The following is a 25242-nucleotide window of genomic DNA, read 5'->3' as shown; positions in this document are numbered from 1 at the left end:
CTTTACACACTGCTCTGTGCAAAGCTACCAGAGGGTTGAGCACAGGTTAATTTAGGGTTTGCTTTTGACTTCACCCTGAGGAGAATTGTGGTTGCTGCTCGAGAGGGTTTCATCTCCCTCAACCCATCAACCCAATTTCTTACATCTTGGTTCATTTTTTCTACTTGCTATGGTGCAAATCTTTGTTTCATGATGTCTCATTGTTTTGTACAAAACTTCCCAGTGTCCTTCACATTTGTTTTTTTTGTTTTATCGAGCACAAACTCGACCCAAAGGGATCAGAGTGCTTTACTTGTGCACCAGTTGCGTTAAAGACAGTCACATTCATTTTGTTAGGCACAAGGAGAGTAAGTGATTTGCCCAGAATCGCAGGATGCTGAGTGTCCCTGCAGAGACTCGTACCCGCTTACCCAACTTCGAGGTCGAACGCTCTAACCATTAGGCCCATCCTCTCCACATCATCATATGATGTCACTTGCTTTATATGGATTGATATATTGTCAACATTTGGAACATTACCACATGAAAATAGCCATATCTGTACCAACAAGCATTGGCAAAGCCACTAGGTCTCACCTACTTTTTCTGGTACTCGTAGGCGAGAACTATTGGCTTTGCCAATGTTTGGTAATAAAGGACTCCCTTGCCCCACCAATATCAGACTGATCTACAATATCATGGGCTCTGTCGGGGAATGGTCAATATCTGGTTTCAGCTAGTCTGGATCCACAAACAACTTTTGGCCACCTGATGCAGTGGTAGACGTTTAAGGTTTTTGAACGGCATTGGGATGGAGGTTAGATTTACATGAAAGTTTAGTGCTGTTAAGCTCAACTAGGTTCAATATTTACCCAAGTGGAATTGAATCCAAATACTTCCACTACAAAGTGGTACAAAGAAAGGATACATGCCACCTTTAATTTTGTTCATCATATTTTTTTAAAGCTTAAGAAGTCAGGATTAGAGTACTGCTTACTAGAATAATTAAGAATGGTAAAGAAAACACATATGCAGCCTAAACTAAGCCATCATTTTTTCCCTCCAGAGTCTGGCTGCTCAATTCTAGCCTTGTCAGGTATTGTAGAAGAGTACTCGTCCATTTCCGTTCATCCTTGAATATTTATTAATCAGTGTCATTTCTATGGTCAAAGTGCAGTATTACAAATCAAAATCCTATCTCAAGTATTCCTTAATCAAGATACACTGAAATATTGTGTGTTATCGTTTAAAGAACTATCCTTCATAAATTATGAATAATGATGAGGGACTCTAATTGCTAGAGAGGGAACACATAAAAAAATTTAACATAGTGAATTTTACAGGGGAAGCAGATACAAATCTATGTAAATTCACATCAGGCAGGTTATGCTCCATCCATACTACCACATAGACTTCCCAAGCATACTTTTCAAAGAACTGAACAAAATGATTTCTACATTGCTGTGGACAGGGGTAAAAGTCTAATTTCCTTTAGTAAATCACAAAAATCTAGAAGTTGTATATGAAACTTTTGAACTTTAGTGATTATTAGGAAGATCTCATTTTGAAGCAGTTGATGCTATAGAGGGAGATGTCTTGGATGAGTGCAACTGGAAAGATATTAAAGCTCTTCACAACCCTGCCAGACCCATAAGGTTCACTGAAAGACAAAGTAATAAAATTCACTTGTGAGATATCTTGTGACAAATGATAAAACATTTTACAAAAGCCTGATTTTTAATAAATATTAAGGAAAAGTAACTTTTAGAACGTTACAATTTCTCTGACTGTAGAACCTCATCTGCATTACCTTTCTAGCTTTTCCTAGCCATTAATTAGCCTTGAATGTTTGCGAATAGGAGCGAAATGTCACCAGGAGCAAAAATAGGTTGACCTGAATGGGTAGAGAGGACTCCCCTGAACCCCACAGAATAAGCAGGGTGTGTCTTGCCGGCATCCTTTTTGCCACTACAGTGTCAAATCCTGCTGGATTTACATACAACAGTTAAGGCACACTCAAAAGAGCAGAGAACAGGATGCCAACACAATTCTTTTGGATCCACTGTCTGGTTGTTCACTTCGGTCATTGTTCCCATTTATAAGAAGGGGGATAGAAACAGCTGCGCCTGTTATAGGCCAATCTCCCTTCTTGATTCCTCAATAAAAATCTTGGGTCGAATAGTGTTGGCAAGACTCCAAGGTTGGGCGGAGGAAAACGAAATTATGAGTGACCTGCAATTTGGATTTCAAAAAGGGATTGGCACAATTGAGCAAGGCCTAAACTTGATGTTACTGCAACACAAATATATAAGGATCAAGTCGGAACGCCTGTATTTTACCTTTGTGGATCTCTCATCAGCGTTCGACTGTGTGTCGCACACCAAACTGTGGGCAGTTATGAAAACTTTGGGAGTGGACAACACCATCATCTCCTTCTTGAGGGACCTGTACAGTGGAGCCACAGCTTCTGTCCGTTACGGCAGGGGGGGCGAATGCTCCAGACAATTTAGTGTGGGTCGTGGAGTGCGCCAAGGATGCGTTTTAGCACCTTTTCTTTTCCTGCTTTACATTAATGGGCTTGAGCATCACCTGTTGCATGAGTGCAGGGATATGCCCAGAGTGGGGAGGAGGGCAATCCCTGCACTAATGTATGCGGATGATGCCGTGCTTATGGCACGCACTCCCCGGGCTCTGCAAAAACTAGTAGTAAGCTTCGAGAATTTTATGCTTAATCTAGACCTGCTAGTTAACTGTAGCAAAACTTTTACAATGAACTGTGGTCCCAAATCAGGTAAACCGATGAATCGGATGATTTTAAATAATGTTCCACTAGACAACACCCCAACTTTTTCATATTTAGGCATTTTATTCCATGAGTCAGGTTCTTGGACAAGTGCAATCAAGGCGAGAACTCTTTTATTTATGAAAACTATCATGGCTTTAAAGAATTTTGTAAGAAAACTGGGCAGGAAGCCGATAAAAGAAATGATAACCATTTACAAAGCAACATGTGTGTCGGTGGCTATGTATGGCTCAGGCTTGTGGGGGTACTCAAATGTTGATCCAATTCAGGTTGTGGAAAACAAATTCTTGAGGAAAGTCCTTGCTGTTCCACAGTGTGTTGCCACTTTTAATTGTCACGCTGAACTTGCCCTGCCACACATAACTGACATTAATAAAATTCAACCCATCCTGCTGTGGCACAGGGTATGGACTACAAACGAATGTGTTATGAACCGGGCTCTATTACAGGATACCCTCAAATTGGATCACGTGGAGAGATCACAATGGCTGGGCTATGTTAAGTGCTTTCTGACTGAGATTGGGTGCTATTCTTATTATTCGGATCCATCTACAATGGATAGCATCTCAAGGCGCTCACTGAAGGCCCTTTGCTTGGTTCACCTTGAAGATAAGAGGAGGAGAGTTGAATCTCTAAAACACTCAGTACAGTCACACCTCCTGATTTCATGTGAGATTAAGTCTGTACAGCCATATCTATCCCTGCCTATGACAAACTATGATCGTTTCCTTTTAACTCGATTCAGATTTTGTATATTTTTTAGATTGGTGTCTCTGCCTAAAATGAACTCATGGACACGTACTCTGCCCCTCTGCCCCTCTGCCCGTGCGATGTCACCTCACAACAATCGGATATCCATATCCTTTTCTTCTGCAGACTCTATAGTGCCTTACGCAGAGAAATCATAATCCCCTTTTTAAAAGAAATGAATTTTACCAGATGCCGCCCAGCCTTCTTAGAGCTCCAGAGAATGAATACGGTTTTATCTGTATCTGTGGTTTTAAAATTCCTAAAGAGTGTTTTTAAATCACGGAAATATATGGTAACAGAAATCTGATAAATGTCTATTTCTTTTTCCGTCTTAAGAATCTGTCTTTTCGGTCCTCCTTACTGAACCTACTCTAAGAGCTGTAATTATTGTAATCTGTTTTTCATGTTTGTTACTTTCATGGTTACTTGTTTTTAACCGAATAAAGTTCATTGAATCTGAATCTGAATCTGACTGACTCTCTCTTTGTCCTACCTAAATTGTGTGTCTGGGTGTATGGTGGGTACAGTGGCTGCCTCAAACTTTACTTTAATGTTAGATGTGGGTGGACACTAGGATTACCATAGTCTACTCCCTACACATAGACCCAGTCTTCGGAGCCCAGGTTTGGTGTGGTGGAAGGCATCTGCCATGTTGGAAATTGCAAACGTGGGGAGGGGTGACCCGGGGAACTCTTACCCCATTGTTTAGGGCATTCCTAGGAGTCATTCTCACCCACTAGATAGTACCAGGCATAAATTTGGCATCGCCAGGCACCTACTTCAGAACACTTCCTGAACCCGTGAAATATCAAAAGACCGGTTGTCTGTGACCTGAAGGGCCGAAACTGCTCCCTTTTGTACCCAGGAAAAATAAGTGGGCTCCAAGGGTTATAGGGCTGGCCTCCTGTTAAAGCTTAAGGAATACAAAAGTACATTGCATAAAGTGGTCCAGATGAACAATTCATCAACACCAAAGATATAATAGTCAAATAAAGATATTAGAAGAAACACTTATTATAGTTAGTACTGAGTGTTATTTAATCACATTGACTGTACATTTGTTAATAACATTATTTGAACAATACCTAAAGATTTTCTACCTACCCTCTTATCCTCACTCCAATCACAAATACCCAAACCTCCTCTTTCTCCTTCCTAGGGTGTTAAGACAAACGTCGGAGTCGCGGAGGCAACAAGAGATGAGAACTACATAACCCATGAGCAAGCCCGCCCGAACTACCATTCCCAGAAGGCAGTGCGAGATAGTCGCGAGGAGAGGGCGTACCCATTTAAGCAACCCGGACGCCAGCAGTAGGCGTAGAATATTTTGAACATTCACCGCGAGTACGGAGAAGCGGACAAGTGGAAGGCGTGCTCCGTTGTATTCGGCGGCTTTGGAAAGGAGTCGGGAGATTGCGGTGAGAAACAACTGATGCCTGATGCCGTGTTAGCGGGGCTCCGCTACACGCTCTGTGATAACTAATTGAACGCCGGTCTGCTCCGACCCCTTGTCAGTCCCCGCTCGAGGGTTCTCGAGCAGAAAGGACAACGGTCCTTTCGACACTTACGCCAGTCCCCGCTCGAGGGTTCGAGCTTGTGGACTCCGGTCCTTTTGCGACATACGTCAGTCCCCGCTCGTGGATATCGAGCAGAAGGGCGAGGTCCTTCGAAGCGACCTGTGGCCAGTCCCCGCTCGAGGGTATCGAGCAGAAGGGCGAGGTCCTTTGACTTAACCTGTGGCCAGTCCCCGCTCGAGGGTATCGAGTTAACAGGACAAGGTCCCTTGCTGTGACCAGTGGCCAGTCCCCACTCGAGGGTTATCGAGTGTGGAGAACATACTTTGGTTAGCGCAATTGCCCTCCGTTGGAAGCGTGTCAGGACTGCCACGCATGCGGAGGACGATTACGACGGAGCGATATCCATAACAAGGATAGACGCATCGAGTGGCATTTTCGGCCAATATTTAGCACGGGGTCCTCTGTTGGAAGGTGCTAGGACTAGCATCATTGCAGAGGACGGTTAGACACCATCCCGACCTTTTGTGCTATCTTGTTTTGCTTATTATTTGACTGTTAAACAAGCCTGAATAAAGAGCTTGTTTCCATCAACCTTCAGTCTGGTACATCCTCTGTGAGGTTAACAGGGGTGGTGTGTGGGATACGACTGAGTTACCCGATCCCGAGGGAAGCAGGATTACATAGGGGCACAAAAACATTTTGGTATTGTTCAAATAATGTTATTAACACATGTACAGTTAGTATTATTAAATAACACTGAGTACTAACTATATTACGTGTTTCTTCTAATATCTTTATTCAACTATTATATCTTTGGTGTTGATAAATTGTTCATTGGGACTTTATGCAATGTATTGTTCTACACCCAGGTCCCAGTGACATAATTTGGGTCTACCTTTATTTGGTAACTAAGGAATACAACAAGCTGCAAGAGGCCTTTACGTGGAAGTACCCAGCTGACCAATGGCAATTATACCTAGACTGGAGCCTGCCTGACAACCTGTGAGTCTCTATAAGCCGTCAACACCCCGAACAGTGCCCCCCAACCCCCTCCTATGCTTTGGGGTGGCTTTAGAAGTATTCTCCTGTGGTGGATTGTGATTTAAGTGCCTAAGGACCTTATTTAGAGATTGGCAAATGTGTTACTTGTCGCAAAAGTGATGCTTATCCCAGATTACAAGTGCAATATATCCAATGGCACTTGTAATACAGCAGGCGGGATATCTGTCAAGTTTGTGACGAAGTAACCCATCCGCTGAACTCTAAATCAGGCGTTGAGTCCGAAACTAAAATCTTTGACCAAAATGAACCTGGTTGGTGTATGACACCCGCTCTCTATTGTGGTCAGCCTCAAAATGCACCTGTGTCACGATCTACAGCGACATTGACTAATTTTGGTATTTTGTGCTTTTTGGCACTATTTCTTCTTTAAAAATTCATCTCTCAAGTTCCCCTTATTGGATTTTTGTCATTTTGTTTATTAAATGTTATTATATTTTTTTAATTCAGTTTGAAAGTTTTATTGTTTTGCATTTTGACTTTATAACCACTTTAGTCCTGATTACTTTATACATTACCCTACGGTAAGCCTGTCTGCTCTGTGCCATAGATATTAAGGGGTTCAGGTTAATTTAGTGATTGAGGGTTCACCCTGAAATTGGTTTTGATTATTCATTCAGGTCAGTAGTCACCCGCCCCAAATAATCCAGCTTCTTACTGTACAGATGCCTAAACACTTTTCTGACAACTAGCTACTAATTCGCTTGCCCCTGCTTTTATGAGCCAGGCTGGTTTGGGGTCAGGCTAATTGGAAAGCCTTTATTGCTCGCCTACTAAAATCAAATCAGTAGTGGTCATCATGAATATTTTTTTTAATTTGAAAAAATAATGCATTATTACAATAACTAAATCTCCTTTATGAACATTTCAAATACTTGGCTGTTCCCCCGTTCAGTTCCTGATGATCATTCATAGCATATATTACAACACTCACCAGCGAGGGGAAGCCATCGGGCAGCCAGGGGCTTTCCAAAACGAACATTATGCAACTATCCATGGGTCAAATAAAAGCTGTAAATTTTCCAGGATTGAAACTACTTGCATTAAAGCAATCGGCCAGACTTACCAAATTTTAAAAAACATGGCCACTTCAGGAGGCATCCTTAGGCTCGGAGGTCCAATCAAATGGCCACATACTGCCGTAGAAAAACAATGGCCTTGAAAGCTCCAAATCGTGTTTTATTTCTAACATCTTTAGCCCGATTCACCACCGTTTCTGAGTACCTACGTTGAGCATGCCCCAGTGCACATAAAAATTCAGTTGGATAACAAAAAATGTATCTCCATTCGCGAAGTAAGGATTACTGGATTTTTTTTGTTCACATTTGTAAAATCGGGAGAAGGGACAGGAATTTAGGTTTTACTGAGAGGCCAATCTGGAGGTGTTATTATATAATAAATGCACAGATGCACAGTTTGGGCTTCATGGTATGATAGAAGACTCTTGGTTAAGCATTATTGACTTATGTTACATTTATTAGCAGCATTTAAATGTCCACCGCACAATTATGGCCCCGATTCAGGGCGCACAATGAAAAGAAATGGCTCCCAATACGGTGTCAATAAAGCCATTAACTAGCATTATTACCATCCAACTCCTATGCCGTAGGGCGTAGGCAGACATACTGCCCCCCATCTGCTGTATGTATACGTGTATGTCGCTTCTTCACACTGTGAACTTATAATACAGGAAAACAACAGTAGTTAATGACCGCATACTAAGCCTTCAAGTTTTTCTGGGCTAATACTAGCATTTCACAGTAGGTATTAAAAACAATTACTATATTCTTAAGACAAATTATGGAAGCTAGTACCTCTCTGTTCTGACTACCATGACATATGCATAACTATATAAATGTATGTTCAGCATCAACAATAGTAAAAAATAAGTTAAGTACTCAAAGTTACTGCACATTGGTAATAGTAATATTCATTACAGTGCTAGTAGGTGCTGTTCCCTACACCCATCCTGTAATTCAAAGGCTGCCAACGGGAAGCCTTCTCTGGACAGGCAGCACCCACAGGCAGCCTTAGTTCCACGAGGAAGGCTGCGTCAGAACAGAAGTCAGCACCAATACACAAATTAACAAGGTGACCTTTCTATGAGGTCACTCAGAACCTCTTGGTGAAAACTTGACCTTTACTAAAAATGACTAGGCCCGGGTGAAATTTCCAGTACACTGACAATCTTGTGTAATTTCTGGAATTTCGTGCCACGATTTGATATGTGAAATTACGCTATTACCTCATGTGGTGTAATTCTATTTGGCACAAGAACAACGCAAACGACCAAAATGCTCGCGGCTTTTGCTCACAGCACTTGGGTTTTTTGTGCTACATTGTTTAGCGAACAATCGGCCTGATTCATGAACCGCAATAGCGCTCGCAATAGCGCTCGCAATAGCTGCGAAAAAGCTAATGCGAGCGCAATAGTCAAAATCGGTATTCATGAAGAAATTAACGAATTCGCAAACACAGAATAACGAATACGCAAAAGTATTCGCAGAATCCCGGCAGTAGCCCATTTGCGAATCAGAAATTGCGAGGAACCACGGATACTGCGAAAAATATAGCGAAACCGCAATATGATCGCAATCGATATTCAAGAAAAATCGCTAATAGCGAAAAACCCGTAAATCGCAATTTGCGAGGCGCATTTTAAGGACAACCCAAAGCAGGTGGTAACCATCAAAGCCTATGAATTGTTTTTTTGAAAAACCGTTACCCAATCAGGAACAGGTGCTGGCCTGACCAACCACACTTAAGGAGATGCAGCAGCTGCATTAGGAGTCTCACAATGCCAGGACTCTACATGGTGGTCAGGCGGCGAAGGCTACAGCGAGCAGCACGGAGGAGACGTAGGATCCAGGAGAGGATATTCCACCAGCGTGTCACCCTGCTGGGCCAAACCAGAGAGCAAATATACGCAAAGTACCGCCTGAATGGGGCAATGATCATCCAGCTAATTCAGGACCTTGACCCCCTGATGCAGCACCCAACAAGGCGGACCAATGCCGTGCCCACACATGTCCAGGTATTCTGCAGCCAGCACCTTCTGGCCTCCGGGAGCTTCCAGGGGATAGTTGCTGTTGCAGGGGGGATATCCCAGCCCACCATGTCCCGCTGCCTGAGGAGTTTCCTAAATGCTATGCTGACCCAGCTACACCACCACATCAAATTTCCCACCAGCCAACAGGAGTTGGATGAGACCAAGCATCCATTCTACAATGTTGCGCATTTCCCACATGTGATAGGATGCATTGACTGTACCCACATCGCCATCTGCCCACCAGCTGAAACGGAGTACATGTACCGCAACCGCAAGTCCTACCACTCCCTCAACATCCAGATGGTGTGCAATGCTAAGACATACATCACGGACATAGTGGCACAGTACCCGGGGAGCACACATGACTCCTTCATATTCCGGCACAGCGGCCTCCACACACGACTGGCCAGGGGAGACTTTGGTGAAGGACACCTACTTGGTAAGTGCACTTGGCCCACAATGTTACACTGTGATGAAGTAGCTGCGCTGCACAGGCACTCACCCTCTGCTCCTCTCATGCAGGTGACAGTGGCTACGCCCTCCGTGAATACCTCCTCACCCCATACCTCAACCCTGCTACACAACAGCAACGGCGTTACAATGTAGCACACATACGCACAAGGAATTGCATTGAGAGGACATTTGGGCTACTAAAGAGCAGTTTTCGCATACTGCACAAGACTGGTGGGGCCATGTACTACAGTCCTGATGTGTGCTGCTGCATTGTGGCTGTGTGTGCAATACTACACAACATTGCTACCAAGCGCCGGATACCTGTAGAGATCTCTGGCAGTGAGTCGGAAGGGGACGACCGGCCACCTGCACATGTGCGTCAAGCACGCGGGGAGAATCCAGCTGAAGGACACAGACGCCGCAACCACATCACAATGAACAGTTTCTAGTGCACCCACTCCCCTCACCCCACAATTCACAAATGCATGCAAATGGAAATAATGACAGGAGGCCGATGTACAATGCTAGAATAAATATTATTGTTGAAGGCACAATAATAATGACTTTTTGCAATTCTTAACATGTGAGCAGTATTGCGCCATACTCCTCTAAATCATACACAGGACATGCTTCTATCGTCAGCATGTCCCTGGCAATGGACAGTAAAGTCAAGTGCGCCTCCGGCGCGCGGCACCCAATCGCCTTTCAGGCTCATCCTCTGGGACGGCACGTGAACCCGCAGTGGGCCTGCTGCTGCGGCGTAGCACAAAAACCTGTGAGGCAGACAGGCTGCTGACACTGGAGGCCCCCTCACTAGTGTGGTCCCCACCACCATTGGCTGGGCCGGTTGGATGAAATGCCAGTACGGCACTGGTGACCTGCTCCAAGATTCGCGCCACATCCTCGCTGCATTGCACCAGCTGCAGCTGCATAGCTAGGCACCGACGTGAGAGCTGGGAGGTGGCATTACCAATGACCTAGTTCGAGCGCGTGTAAGCAGTTAGCCGCGTAAGTAGCTGGCGGTGGCGGCGGCGGTCGGTGTTGCGCTGCGAGATGATGTCCGCAGTGTTCGCCTCCATAGCAGTTGTCATCCGCTCTATCCTGTCCGACACATTTGCGACATTGCGGCCAATGTTGTGGAGCTGGAGTTGCATTGCCCCTTGGCGTTGTGCCTGCAGTTGATGGATGCTCAGCATCCGGCGCTCTATGCTCTGCCCTAGCTCTGGCAGCAGGGATCGGTGCAGCGCCTGATGGTGCTGGCGCAGATGGTGCTGGTCTGGCAGCAGGGATTGGTGCAGCGCCTGATGGTGCTGGCGCAGATCGTGGTGGTCTGGCAGCAGGGATCGGTGCAGCGCCTGATGGTGCTGGCGCAGATGGTGCTGGTCTGGCAGCAGGGATCGGTGCAGCGCCTGATGGTGCAGGATGTGTGGCTGTTGGCACCTCCTCTGCATCCTCTGGTGCCTCGTCTATGAGCAGCCTGTCGCTGTCGCTGCTGTTGTTGTCAGCGCCACCTGTGAGGGGAAGTGGACCTAGATTAATTGCATGTATCTGTCACACGTGCAGGTGCTACATGCATGCTGGCTGACATTCCCTGACTGGCTGTGGCATTACGTACTTTGGGACATGTCTGGCTGCATTGGGGTCTTGTACATTGTGGGCAGACTACATGTCCCACAATGCTTTTGGGCATGACCTAATGTGCATGGATTGCATGACTTGGGTTGATTATGGGAGGCTATAGGGTCATGGCCATTGTCAGGGGACAGGGTCGCAGTCGCATGCCACTTACCTTGGCTGTCTTGGGTGGGTCGGGATGAGTCCAGTGTGATGACCCCTATACACGCCTCTGGCTCAAGTGTGTCCTCCACACGGTCCTCCAAGGGGGTGTTGGGAGGGACTGTAGGATCTCCACCTCCAGTAGCCAGGGTCTCGCCCAACCTCTCTGCCACCCTCTCCTTGGCACGACCTCGGAGGTCGTACCACCTCTTCTTCAGCTCCTCGAGCGACCTGTGTGTCTTGCCCACAGCGTTGACTTTTGAGCCGATCCCCAGCCACAGTCGGTGTTTCTCCGCTTCAGGCACCCTCCTGGAGTCCTTTCCAAATAGTTTTGAGTGGTTTTCTACCACTCTCTCTATCAGGTGCTCCAACTTCTGCTCACTGAATTTGAGCTTCCGCTTGCGCCCGGAGTCACTGTGCCCTGGTGCTGCATCCTCTGCCATTGCTGCAGTCACAAAAGTGAAGGATTTTAAAGTTTGGAGGTGTTCTGGAAGGAGCTCTGTGAGATGCAGCCTCGAGATCTGCCTCACTGTTCTGAATGGGGGTGGGAACTGCCTGCTTCCTGGTTATGATGTCATCACTGGGCTCGAAATGCGACTTCCCGTTTTAGCGATCTCGCTACTAGCGAGATCGCATTTATCGATCTTGCAAATAGCGAATTCGCTATTCCTACACGGATTTTGACGGAAATAGTGATTTTCCAGCGATTTTTGTAACTCGCTAACGCTTTTTGCGGCCGCGTGCGAATCGCTTTATTTTCTAGAATATTTTGATGAATGGCGGTCTGCGAATTCTAAATTGCGAATCGCTGTCAATCGCAATTTAGAATTCGCAGTATTCGGTTTTCATGAATCAGGCCGAATGTGTCCTCGTCTCCAAAATTGATACAGAGACGCATTTCATGCTTTACAGTGTTAAATGTCAGTTGCGCATTTCGCATAATTTTTCCTACATGTCCCATAATTATGCAAAAGCAAATTTCGCACAACCCTAAAAATTAACTGTCTACAATTCCAAAAACAGAAAACTGGCAAAGGCCTTAATAACTCTGCAGTAGTTCAAGGCAGACTCTTGCATTTACAACAACCAAAGGTGCAGTATGGAAGAGGGGCAGCTTTAAAATAGGAATTCATATCATTTTGCACTTTTAAAAGAAAGCGTTTACATATTGCTAGCTTAAACTAAAGCATTTACATATCTGCACATTTACTGTCTCAGTGCCCTGCATGAAAACTGAAGTTGCTTGTCTTAATTATGTGGGGCCTTTTACAGACACTCCTAAAATATACTTGACTGAGCCCTTTTTTCTCTCAATGGAAACTTTCCTGGCACAGTGGTGCTTCGATAAAAAAAAGCGAACTCCTGAACAGATTCATTCATACCATATAGAGCGGTGTTTAAGGTAGGTGCTGTTTAACTAGCAGCAGGATGCCCTTCCCAACACAAAATAAAAGGCCCCATTTTAAAGAATCTGTTTAATGTACAACATGAAAAATACAACCCTCCAGAAAGTATGCAGCTGCCCTTAAATTACAAAGCGACAGCGGTCTACTCTGCTCCTCCATAGAATATTCATTTACTTATACAGATTGCTAAAGTCTGATTCAGAAGACTAGGGACGCCATTTTGGTGCTGACTCATACAAAAGTGAGCACTATGTACGGATTACATGGTTAGTTGTATCGTATTCTTCGAACTTTAAAACTTACATCCTTTTCAAATTCTAGTATGTACTGTGTATCATGCAGAAATCACATGTCTTAAAGAATGGTTGTACCTCGGCACTCTAAAGTGTAGCTTTAACAATACACGATTTAGGTTTCGCTAAACGGCCAATACTGAGGATCCTACAACAACGATTACTTCATCAATTGGGGAACATTTATAATGTATCAAACAAAGAGAAAAGAGAACATCAAATTATCAAGTATTTATCTTTTCCAATTTAATATTGTCCCAGTTCAATATTTTGTCATGGTAATTGGCAAGAGTTTTGGACATAATTCTCCAAGGTATATCAAAATCAGAAGAGGGTACATATAATAATCATATTATGTACATGTATAACAAATTAATCGAGCACTACAAGCCAAATCAAGAGTAGCGGCCAAACTGGAGGTCCTAATCCTAGGGCCTTCCCGGTCATGGTAGTTGACGAACAGCCGATGACAGCCGACACGTGTTTTGTTACATGAATGTAACTTTCTCAAGGCTTACTCTCTGTATATTACACAGCTGTTATGGCATAGAGGCGTTGGAGCATTTATCTAGATGTAATGTTTGATGTAAGATGTAATGTACTTAATCTAGTCTCCCTGTTAGGTTTAAGTATTGGTGGAGTGTGTCAGAAAAGGTTCCCAGATGCTCTTTGGCGTGGATGATGTTTGGAGCGTTGCTTCACACACTATCAATTGCTTATTACAGTAAACTTTGGCTTTTATCCAGTGTTTATAGTTGGTGCTGGGCGTTGTCCCCCGCAGGGCAAACTGTCTCTGTGCCAAGAGTAGTCCGAGTGCTGTATATTTCTTGGAATTCGTAGTGATGTCTTTCACACAAACTAGAAGAGCCAGTTTAATTGATTTTGGGACGGTCTGGCGTACCATGTTAGAAATGTCTGCCTGCCACTAGGTGTTCACCACAAGGCAAGACCAAGCCAGGTGAAAGAAGCCTGCGGCTGAGGCACCACATTTAAGCCACACTTTAGCCTCTCAGGAGGAAAATGTGAAGCGGATGAGCCTGTGTCTTTTGGAGATAGTCTGCCAATGTGACTGCTGCAGTATCTTCCCTCACCACCAGGCGTCTGGGAATATCTCACATTCATAAGTAGTTCATAGACCATAGGATATTCTTTGTTTGTCAAGTTTACATATCAGGGGAATTTTATCCTTTTCTGGTCTCTAAATAGCCTCTGACCATATCTAAAGGTGTTGTTGTGATGGTCGGAGCAGCACGGGGGTGGGAATAATGATTCTTTCTCTCGCCGGACATTAACCGCGCAGAACACCCCTCGCCTGCAAGCTCATGGGGCATTAAGAATAACTGACGAAGACCACAACAGGTCCTTTTTTGGCACTATTTGTACCATTTTTTGCTTCCCTGGGCCAACTCATGCCCCGAAGCACAAACAGTCAGCTTATTTTTGCTGTACTGTTTGTAGGACAGTAGGCATCTCTGTAGAACTGAGTACATACAAGTAGGGATCGCTATTTGGTCCTGATGAGTAAGCAGTAGGGGACTGCTTACGGAACATGTCGACTAGGTAGCTAGCTAATGCTCTACCTCACAACCCCTTCTTAATGTTCCCAGCTAGAGAAGTGAATAAAATAATTTTTTTCTACTATGCCAGGGAATTTTTAAACTTTTTTTATATATTCACTTTTTGAGGTCCCTACACTTTCACTGACACCCGTGCACTTGCACATAGCCACTGTCACAATATAAATGCTCCCGCGTATTTCGTTTGGTCGTAGCACGCCCCGTCCCGTTATAGGGGCGGGAAGACCCCTATGATGAAGCATGACACTAATGGATTTTTTAGTGTGTGAGGGGTATTTTAAAAAGCACATTGTGCTCTCGTTTTTCCACCCTTAAGAGAGAGCCTAGCACGATTTAGAAAAACCAAAACCAATATAAATATTATCACTTTTCACTTTTTTTGATAGAATCTCTTTGATTATGTAAGTACAAACATGGCCTATATTTATTCCATCACAAACAATCCATCAATAGGGCTCTGCGTTAGCACCATGCTTAACCGCATCGCTGCGGCGCATTTTCCCCGCTGTGCGTTAAAGTTTTAAAAAACACGCGGTTCATGACGAGCTCAGCTCGCCATGAGCGTACGAGAGGTGTACCTCATGAAGAGCTGAGCTCGTCATCAGCGTCGATGTGGTTATTATTGAAGACACGCTATTGTGCTAGTATTGGCTATAGATTCATCACGTATTACAAGCATGTAGTGAAATGGCATGTCTGGTTTGTCCTGTGTGTAAGGAAAGAGGTTGGTGAAGTAATGCAATGTGTCTGTAGGCACAGGTTGAGTGGGCATCCTGTCAAACATGGATGCTGTGACAATGTGATAATGCATGCAATGATCGTGAGTGTGTCGGGTGAAACCTGGCAGCTGAATACAGGTGAAGGGAGAATTAAGCCCTAACAGGATCTATCAGGCTGTAGTTGTAGCCCAGGGCCTAACATGGAATACAAATAAATTACCTCCTACCTGAATGGCTCCTCACCCTTGTGTAAAGACCCTGTCCTCGAGCGACAACATTTTAAACGCTTACTGTACTAGTATCATCTATAGACTCATTACCTACTACATACATTTTACCCATGTGCAATTAGATATATATATATATATTACATTTCATGTGAAATATACACTGCTATTGCTCAACTGACAGCCGCTACATGTTTTGGTATTCTGTACTAGAATCTAATAAAAAAATATGCTTGGTTTCCCTTTCCTTTCTAAAAAGGGAGTTACTTTCCAGGATGGGAAGCAATTCCCATAGTGGCGGCCTCTCCATTAGGATGGAGGAGCATAGCCTGTCCCCTCCCAGCTGCAAGCACAGCAAAAGTGAAAAATAAAATGGTAATAAAATGACTATTACTATTCTATTTGTCAATGCTCGCAGCCTGAGCCGGGTTCAAGGGCGGGGTGGGGCCACTGATGCTGACTGGCTGGAGGACCGTGGTGCACACTCCAGTCTAGAGTTTATATGTCACTTTGGCTGGTTGTCTTGCGACGGCCAGCGTGACATGCGTACTTTAAACCTCTCCACCCAATTGTCTTAGACAGCTGGGGGGAGAGCAGGCACAGGCCCGTGCCTAAAGAAGCATGGAGCCAGCTCGCTCCAACCAATCCTGGTGCTGCTCTCATGCTACTTAACATTATTAGCAGCATGTAAGTAGTGTCTGGATTGGTTAGGGAAATTGGTTCAGACCAGGGGCAACAGACTGGAAGCACGAGGACCGGAGGAAGCGAGTCAGTACATTGCAGTGGGTAAGTACATATTTTATTTTTATATTCATGGCCCACTGACAATCACTGCGAGAAACTCACACTGCCTTCAGCCTCAACTCCGGATCTCTTTGTCGTTGTTCATTTTAAAACACTGTTTATAACAAGTCATGAATGAGAGCTTTGGCATTGCTGGACATTGGGTCAAATAACTGACAAGCTATTTACCCCACCACTTACTTATGGTACCAGCTGCCACTAAATTCCCACTTCTCAGCCTGGAAAGTAACACTTTCCAGGTTGGGAAATTGGACTTTGGCTGGAGTAAACATCTGTCCATTTTCTGGATGAAAATTGTTGTAGAAAAGTTTGGGAATGCCAACAAACGTACATGTTGGCAGCGCCTATTTCCAACTCCTGAAGTGGGATTTACTTCTGAAAACGTCACTGCACTCATTGCACAGAAACTCACATTATTACAGGCATTTATGCTGTCTGCCAGAAGTTCCTTTGTGAATTCCTACCCGGCATATAAAGGGTGATTTTTGTTGTTAACTTACATTCAGGCTAAATATTCTATTCTGATTAAATTCGAAAATGTTGGCTGCTTTTGAGTACCAGCAGTGCTTAATTTGTGATGAAATGAGTGTGGGTGCCAAAAGCTCTGCTCTGAAGCCCACAGCAGGAGCAATTAAATGTCGGCGCAGCAAATACCAGGGCTGCAAATTCTTGAATTCACCTCAGCTCTCTTTAATCCTCTGCCACTCCCTCTATCTCCTTCTTACAGACTCCTGCTCTCTCCCTTTATGACGGTTTTTCCGTCTTGCACGTCCTCAGTCTTTCCGTTTTGCCTGCTTTTCCATCTCTTGTTCTCTTTTGCAGAAAAATAAGTGCTGTTCCCCAAAAGGAAGTGCTAGAACTCACCACTGGCAACCACCGGCTGAAATTAAGTACAAGAGCACCACATTATAAGGTGGATTAACATTACGCCACCAAGTTTGCACTTAAAATGGCCAAGCATAATTTATTACCAGCAAACTAGACCATCGTATCCGAACACGTATTATGATGCCAGTCCATGTTCTCTGGAAAACCTGATGCACACACTGGACTTGCAACCAATGTAATCCCTGAATTAAATTGACTCTAAATTAAATGGAAGACTAATAGTATGCAATTAAATTTAATGTATTAGAATTACAGGATTTCTCCCTATATATTATTTAAAATGTTCTTTCCCTTGTTTGGTCCTTCCCTTTTCTTGTTTTTCTCTTATATTTTTGCAGGGGATTGAGTACCCAATTCCTAGTTTCATTTGTAAGCGCACTTTGGTCGTTGTTTGTGTTGTTGAAGTAGACATTAGGCACATCAACACTATTCTTAAATAAAAACGTTGTTTAAAGCCTTTGCACTATAGTTTACTAGGAGGAGCATCGTAGAGATTACAAACATTAAATATACTAAACAAAGTATTCTCTTTCACAATGATTTGCATTGCTGGCATGGGACTTCACAGATGGAAAATAATATACAATACTCACTCCGCATTTATCCTTTTCCTTCTTCGTTTGTTCTCTGTAGGGTGGTGATGATATGTCTCATAATCAAACAGTGAATCCATGGGCGCTTTCCTGGGTGCTGGAACCACCGAAGACTCATAAATGGTGGATTCAAGTAGGTCCATTGGGTTGGGCATGCCCTTCTTGAAGGCCCCTTGGAACTTGGTCCTGAAGTTCTGCTTGTTGTCCCCCGCAGGATGCGGGGGAGCCTTTGTTGTCTCAACGGCCGGCGTACCATCATCATTCTCAAACAGGTTGGCCAAAGAGGACAGAGGGAAGGATTCATTTGCGGGATTCCCATCATCATTTTGTGAATCGCTGACATCAATGGAACTATTGAGTTTTGGTGGCTCATCAGAATCCTCCATGACGGCTCTGTATATGCCACGAATTTTTGAATCTTGCCTGAAAGAGACGAAAACACACTTAGCATTAATTTTCAAAAAGACAAGATGCCATACGAGCCACAAATAGTTTAGGATTTTCTTCACAGGAAAAACAGATTTCTTTCCTATCTGAGAGTTCAAAGAACATCAAACTGACCAGAGGTGTAGAAATGCAGGAGGCAAAGGCAATAAATCTGGACAGAAACACCTAATGAACATCTGTTGTGATATAGCTTGGCTGCTGCAAAACACTACTTCATAAAGATGGCATGCATGATCATGCACTGAATAGCAGACAATGGCAATCTCTCATAATATAACACCCACATATCAAAGCCACAGGGCACTAAGAAATGGCACAAATTGCAGGCTTTGTGTAACAAAAGTGAAATATAAACTTTTGCTGGGTTTTCCACACTCAAACCAATGCCAAATAAAGTTTATTCGTGTCGTTTTTTTTTTTAACTCATTTAAGTTTATGAAATGAAAAAGGATTACAAAGTAAAAAAAAAAAGTCATTCTGTGATAAAAAACCTTCACAACTTCGGACACCCAAGGTTACACAAAAGTGTGTTCTCGTGAGATTGAGAAACACTTAATTAGGAGACATGGTTTTACTACTATCAATTGTATTTTGTTATTGTTAGGTTGGTTTTAGAAGGAGCACGTCTTCCCACGAAGGGTTTCCCTTTAAAGTACATATACTGGAGTGCCTCTCTGTGACTTTTCTCACTCACATTGGTTATATATTTATGTAATTAAATTAATATATTCAAAACATCTTTCATCTAGCGCAAGAGGATAACAAGGTGCAAAACGGCATTCGGAAAATATGTTCACACAAGTATTGGCCAAGCAATGAGTCTCACTCTTGACCTCAGAGCACAACATTTTTGGCCTTGCCAATGATAGTTTCTACACAACCCCCCCTCTTCATGGTGTCGTACACACATGGATAAATGCTGTGGCCATCTTGGGATTATTTTTCTTTAAGCAAAACCATTATACAATGGCCGCCACACATACGTGCACATCAGACATCGTGCAATGCTTTTTCTTTACATTAAGGAGATGGCAACACACGCATGGATTTCCAGCAGTTATCTTGGAATGTTTTTACTTACACTGCAAGCAAAATCATTCTAAGATGGGTCCCGCAAGTGGTCATCATGGAATGGTTTAAAAACTTTTAAAGATAGCTGCCCAGCAATATTGTAAAAGGCAGTGGCGGCTACCACCGGAAAGTACCGGTGGGCGGAGGCGTGGTAGAAAAATCAAGAAAATGATTTACCTGGCTGCCGTCCTCTTATATTCCTGCCGGATGCAGGAAGCACACACAGGCTCTCCTAAGCCAATCACAACACTGCTGTCACCATGACTGCAGCGTCATGATTAGTCTGAGTGCCGTGGTTCGGCGCTCAGATGGAGACCATGAACCTGTGCATGTTATCCACCCAAGCTGTACAATACAGCCTGAGGAGAACATGCAAAGCGCACATGACTGTTTGGTCGGCCTAAGACGGCCGCCAAACTGTCATGCACATTTAAGTACCCCAACCACTCCTCCCCTGTTGACTGTGACGACAGCCCTGCCCCGCCAAGCAAATCTCCCTCAGTGGAAAAATAAAATGATAATGTTGCGTTCTTATCATTTTTTTTTTCCTTTGTGAAGCACTCCCCCACCATAGCGAAAGAGCTGCCACTGGTAACAGGTGCGGCGGAAGTGGACTTGTGGACAAGCAGGTAGTGGGAGGCGTAATTTTGTTTACAAAGAACATTGGGATGGAAAAGGAGCTGGGGAGCAGAATCTGACAGACAGAGGGAAAGAAAATAGTTCATCAAGCACTGCAAAGCAAGGTCTCAAGTCAGCAGTGAAAGAGTAAAACTCACCCAGTCAAAACATGGCGAGACCAAAATGCTCCTTCACAGGGACAATCTCAAAAACAGAGAGGAAACCATTGAATCAATAGCAGGAAACGGTCAGAGAGGAAAGACAGTGAATCATGAGCAAGGAACAGACAAGAAGCCCACTTAAAGTCTACATTGGATACAATAGGTCGGTCGACAACGGACAGCTAAAGTTTACTGTAGAGGAGACTAACAAAATATTAGCAATAATAACAAGCATTTGCAATACAATAGGTCTCGCATTTACGCAAGTTTAAACTATTGGCATTCTAAATGACAATGCCTTTTATTTATGTTTTGAAAACTAAAACTAAAATAAAATGCATTGTTATTTGCAATGTCAATAGCTCAAACATGTGCACATGCGTGACCTATTGTATTGCAAATGCTTGTAGGATTTATTTTTAACAAGAAAATCCTCGTCTAATCTTATTTCTCAAAACTTCATTGGATGGTAATGGAACCTTTCCAAATCTGGATGTGTAGAGTGGATCAAATAAAAGCCTTGAGTGAACAGCATGATGCCATTGCCTCCATTTTGATGGTGAATGCTGTGTATCCTTTCCTTTGGTCTTCATGTGGGAGACCATGAGGGAGTAAGTGCAAGTTACTCACTGTAGTGACTTACACAGCTGCAGTGTGATAAATAGTCCCTGTGTTGGTGCTGTTCCCTGCTTGTTTTTTCTTCCTCTACAGTAGGAACTGAAGACGAGGAAGAAATATTCGAGGGCAGGCTCCCAGGTTAACAAAGGACCTGAGCACAACAAAAAGACCTAAGGCCTTCTACTGTCTCCTGCTGCCCTTCAAAAGCAGGGAAGCCAAAATAAATTTCCTGCTGCACTAGACAGGCATGTGTACAGGCCCCACCCTTGTCCTGGGCCGCACACAGTGCAGGTACGCCTCTGACACACATGGAGGTGAAAGGATATAGTGGTGGAAAACTGCCAGAACCTTTTAACCAGGGAAGGCTGGTGCACAGTGAATGAGATGGGTAAAGAGCTGCACTTCACTAGAAGCTTCAGTGACATAATCTCCGCTCCCACAATGTATGGCCAACAAGGACAACAGGTACTCTCTCAAAGAGGGAGGGGGGAACTTTGGGTGTCCTCCTGCCCCAAAAGCCATGTGGTGGGGTCTGAAGCCAATTAACGTAGAGGGTCCTTAAGGGACACACACGAATGTCCTGCTCACTGAGGGGGAATCAAAACCTACAGTGACGTCACAGGAGATGAGCTTGGACCAGCGGCGCATGTTCTCCAGAGCCACGTGGGCGCTCCAGAGCTGTGCAGGGGGCATGGCAGGGGTATTAGTGCCTCACGAGATGAGTAAAAGAGGGATGAAGGAAGGGGATAGAAGCGGGGCCAGCAACGGGAGGACAAGGGGAGGACAGGAGAAGTATCGGTGTGCAGGGGAGACAGAAGGGCTGGGATAGAGAAGGGCGCAGAGAGGCGGGTGTTTTGATGCATAAGAGGAAAAGAGGCCCGGCCAAAAAGGAAAAGAGGAAGGAGGAGGGAGGAATTAGAGAGACGAAGGAGAGACATCTGGAGCACAGGTAGAAGCTACAAAGGGAGTGGCTCTGGGTCTTGACAAGAGAAGGAAAATGCAAGAACAGACGAGAATGAGAGAAAGCGAGAGAGACAGGATGGCAGAGGAGAGTCAGTAAGTGAGTGCTGTGTGCTGAGAAGAGACACAAGGAGGATGCGAACGAGATTAAAGATGAGGAAGAGAGAAGTGAGGGAGCGAGTGCATGAGAGAGAAAGCACAGGCAAAGAAATAGCCACGTGAGAAAGGTAGGAGTGCATAAGGAAGAATGAGACAAAATAGACATCTTAAAGGGAGGCAGGGTCTAGGGGGAGAGAGAAGAGACAAACCCATGTCATACAAATGTAGGGAAGGGGAGTAGGGGTTTAGAGAGAGAGAAGACACAGAGGTGACATGGGGATACTAAAGAGCAGGCAGCTGATGGAGAAAGGAGGATGAATGGGTGAGTGAGGTGAGGGAGACAGAAGGATAATAGCGCAGAGACCCAGCCCGCGCCCCTCTCTCCGTGCCTGTGAAGGAATGGCACATCCCTCCGGTAACACCGCTGTGTGAACAGGTGCCCCTCGCACCTCTGGGGGTCTCTCACGCTACCAGGTAAGGAGAGATGTGTGCGTGTGCATCAGCTCGCACAGAGGCAGGGTATCTAGCGATGAAAAGAAGTCATTAAATTAAGGGCACAGAAGCCGGTACTTCCCGGCACCGTTGTTGGTGTAACCTGATTATAGCAAACAGAGGCAGAGTATCTACCGGTGAAAATTAATATGGTTAAATATAGCGCGTTGGGGCTTTGATCCAATTGATTTAATGTGATCTAACCTCACAGTAGCAGGCTTGTCAAGGCGCTTCGAAGAACGTGTTCTTATGGAGCGCACAGATTTTGAAGGTTAAAAGCAGTTAAAATCATGCAAGGTAGTATCTTATACAGAGGTGAAGGCTTTCAGGCACTGAACTGAAGGTTATCACAAAGCGCATAGAGGTCGGTACAGTGAGGCACTGAAAGGGAGATGATCTTAGAGAGCACTGAGTGTACACATGCACATCGCCTCTCCGGGCTCAGAAAGCTGATCTTAAAGAGCACAGAGCGTACATGTGCACATCGCCTGTCCGGGCGCGTGCATATATCCGGTCCCCTTTCGGAAGCTAAAATCGACAACAACAGACCTCGCCAAAGCGGTCAGCGCATGTGCTGCATCGCTAGGCGAGACCTGAAAAGTGGAGAATGTCAGCGATTTGTAACAGAATGGGTGAATGGAAAAGGAGGAAACATTCACACTAAAAGTAGGGTATTTTAAAATATGATTTTGCCCACAATGTTTTGAGAAGATTATAAACTTTATGACACTACAAACTTGTTGCAAATTTCGTGTGTGAACGATTTTCCAGTACAATAAGGTTTAAATAGTGACTTTGGGGAGGAGCCAAGATGGCGATCGGAACAGTCGCATAACCGCCTCGCTCCGTGATCCCTTCCTCCCCGCCACCTATCCTGTATTTCATCCTGTTCGGGGTGTTCCGAATTTGGTCACCAAGGAAGAGCCTTCACTTACCATCCTTTTCCGGGGCTCTGGCGTGCAGTCCTCTCGGCGTTCTGCCCTTGTCGCCTTGCTGGCCTTCCCGGCCCTGACGCCGGGGCCTCGAGTGCTGTGCTTGCCCGGAGATGTTCGGAGTGCCGGCGGTCCGGAACCGGTGGAGAGACCCGATGGTGGGAGCCTGAGAGCCGCGGGCCGGAGGCCCCGGAGCGGACCCACCCCCGCGGGTGGGCCACCCCGTACGTCCGATTGCCTGCCAGCCCGAAGAAGAGAAGCCGCGCTGTCCGGCACCCCTTAAGTGGGAAGCCCACTCCTGTTGCTTGTCCCGCCCGGGGTCCGGTGCTGGGCTCCCCCCGAGTGTTGTGGGGAGCACGCCCGTTCTTCTGGTGACTCTCCTTTCTCCGCCGAGCGCCATCCGCCGCGGATCGGTTGTGTGCCCTGGGGCCACCGGTGCTCCTGGTGGACTTGGAGGCGCCCATGATGAGGGCGGCGGGTGCTGTGCTTAAGATGGCGGATGGCCCCTCGGAGTGTCTTTCTCCTGGAGACAGGGAAGTTGCTGCATTTGTTCTCTCCAGCCCTCGTTTGATTCGGGCGGCCCCTACTCGGAGTGCTGTCTTGTCTGCCCTGGCTGCTCTGCGGATCGACCTGTCCTTGAAATGCCGAGACTTGGAGTCGCGGATCGCCGCCATGGCTGCTCCGCCATTTTGTGACGCGGTGTCGTCTTCCCGAATTGTAATGGTTGCAACTTCTCCGGCTGCTGTGCTGGGATCTCCAGCTGGGTGTTGGATTTTATGGGATCAAGTGGACCCGGTGCCGATGCTGCAGTGTTTCCTACATCCTGATTTCTTTGCTTCGTGCTGGACAGCCCAGATATTGTGCTTGGCCACGTGGATCGTTGAGGTACTTTTGCATTCTGACTGCTGCCGAGTTCTCCTGGTTGCTTCTTGTTGGCCGGGACGGTGTTTTGCGGAGATCCCACTGGCTTTCCTTGACTGGTATGGACCCACTGTATCATGCTGCTTTTCGGCCGTGGCGGGGTCTGGGAGCTCGACTCTTCATAAAAGTGGACAGGGGTGATTGTGCCTGAGTACCTGTGGGACCCTTTTAAATGGCATCTCCAGGCCTCCTTATTTTGGTTAGTTTTTGTTTTTCATCCTTGTGTGGGCTTTTCTCAATGTCCTCTTCGACCTCGATTGGTGATTTGTTGTTGCGGATGGGGTAGTGTTCTATGTTTCGATCGCTGGCTCCTCTCCTCTCCTTTCCTTCTTTTTCCTCTCCTTCTCTCTCTTTCTCCTTTCTCTTTCTTTGTTATTATTCCCTTTCTCTTTCTTCTATATTTCGGGTGACTCTGGGCGACAGGCACGCTGTTTAGTGGGGTAGGCCGTAGCCATTACAGTGATGTAGGGTGGGGGGGGTGTTTGTTATTTTAGTTTTTTTTATTCTATGGTCCCTTTTTGCCTTTATCAGGGGGTGGGCTATGTCCCTTTGTTTTAACTCCTTTGTTTCGTATGCGTCTGCACTTTCTCCTTTTTCGGGGCGGGAGGGCTGTACGTGTGGCGTCCACGTTATTTGTTTGCTGAAATTTGTCCTTTATTTTTGAGCCTTTGCTGGGCGTGGGATGTCTTTGGGCTTCGCCCTACTAGGGTTAGTTGATTGCGTGGGGGGCTGTCTCCCTCCCGCCCCCCCCTCTTTTTCTGTATATGTTGCATGACGCCCGGTAGATATGGTTGCTGCCTCCTCTATAAAATGTAAAATGAAACCTTTCTTATCCTGGCGCTGACTGTTTAACGTCTTTATTTCACGTCTATCCTGTATTCATTCTATTGTACGCATTGATGTTGCCCCTTTTTTTTGACTCTCCTGCTTTTGCGGCCGGCCCCTGTGGTTGTAGGCCTGCGCTTGTACTTATACGTGTCTTTCAATAAAGGTTTTTAAAAAAAATAAAAAAAAATAAAAATAGTGACTT

The 25242-nt window shown here is 45.3% G+C and overlaps 1 protein-coding gene across 2 annotated transcripts in view; it reads right to left on the bottom strand.

Moving 5' to 3' along the window:
- Window positions 1–25242, bottom strand: part of TRPV4 (transient receptor potential cation channel subfamily V member 4) — a 595067-nt gene that overhangs the window by 407855 nt on the left and 161970 nt on the right. For both annotated transcript variants that reach the window (XM_078667355.1, XM_078667354.1), the window contains exon 2: window positions 17894–18316. In XM_078667355.1, the coding sequence (XP_078523481.1) occupies window positions 17894–18279 (386 nt within the window). In that variant the 5' untranslated portion in view covers window positions 18280–18316. The remainder of the gene's footprint in view (window positions 1–17893; window positions 18317–25242) is intronic.

The sequence above is a fragment of the Lissotriton helveticus genome, chromosome 11 (assembly GCF_964261635.1).
Source record: "Lissotriton helveticus chromosome 11, aLisHel1.1, whole genome shotgun sequence".
Lineage (NCBI taxonomy): Eukaryota > Metazoa > Chordata > Amphibia > Caudata > Salamandridae > Lissotriton > Lissotriton helveticus.
This window is presented reverse-complemented; position numbering and strand designations above follow the sequence as displayed.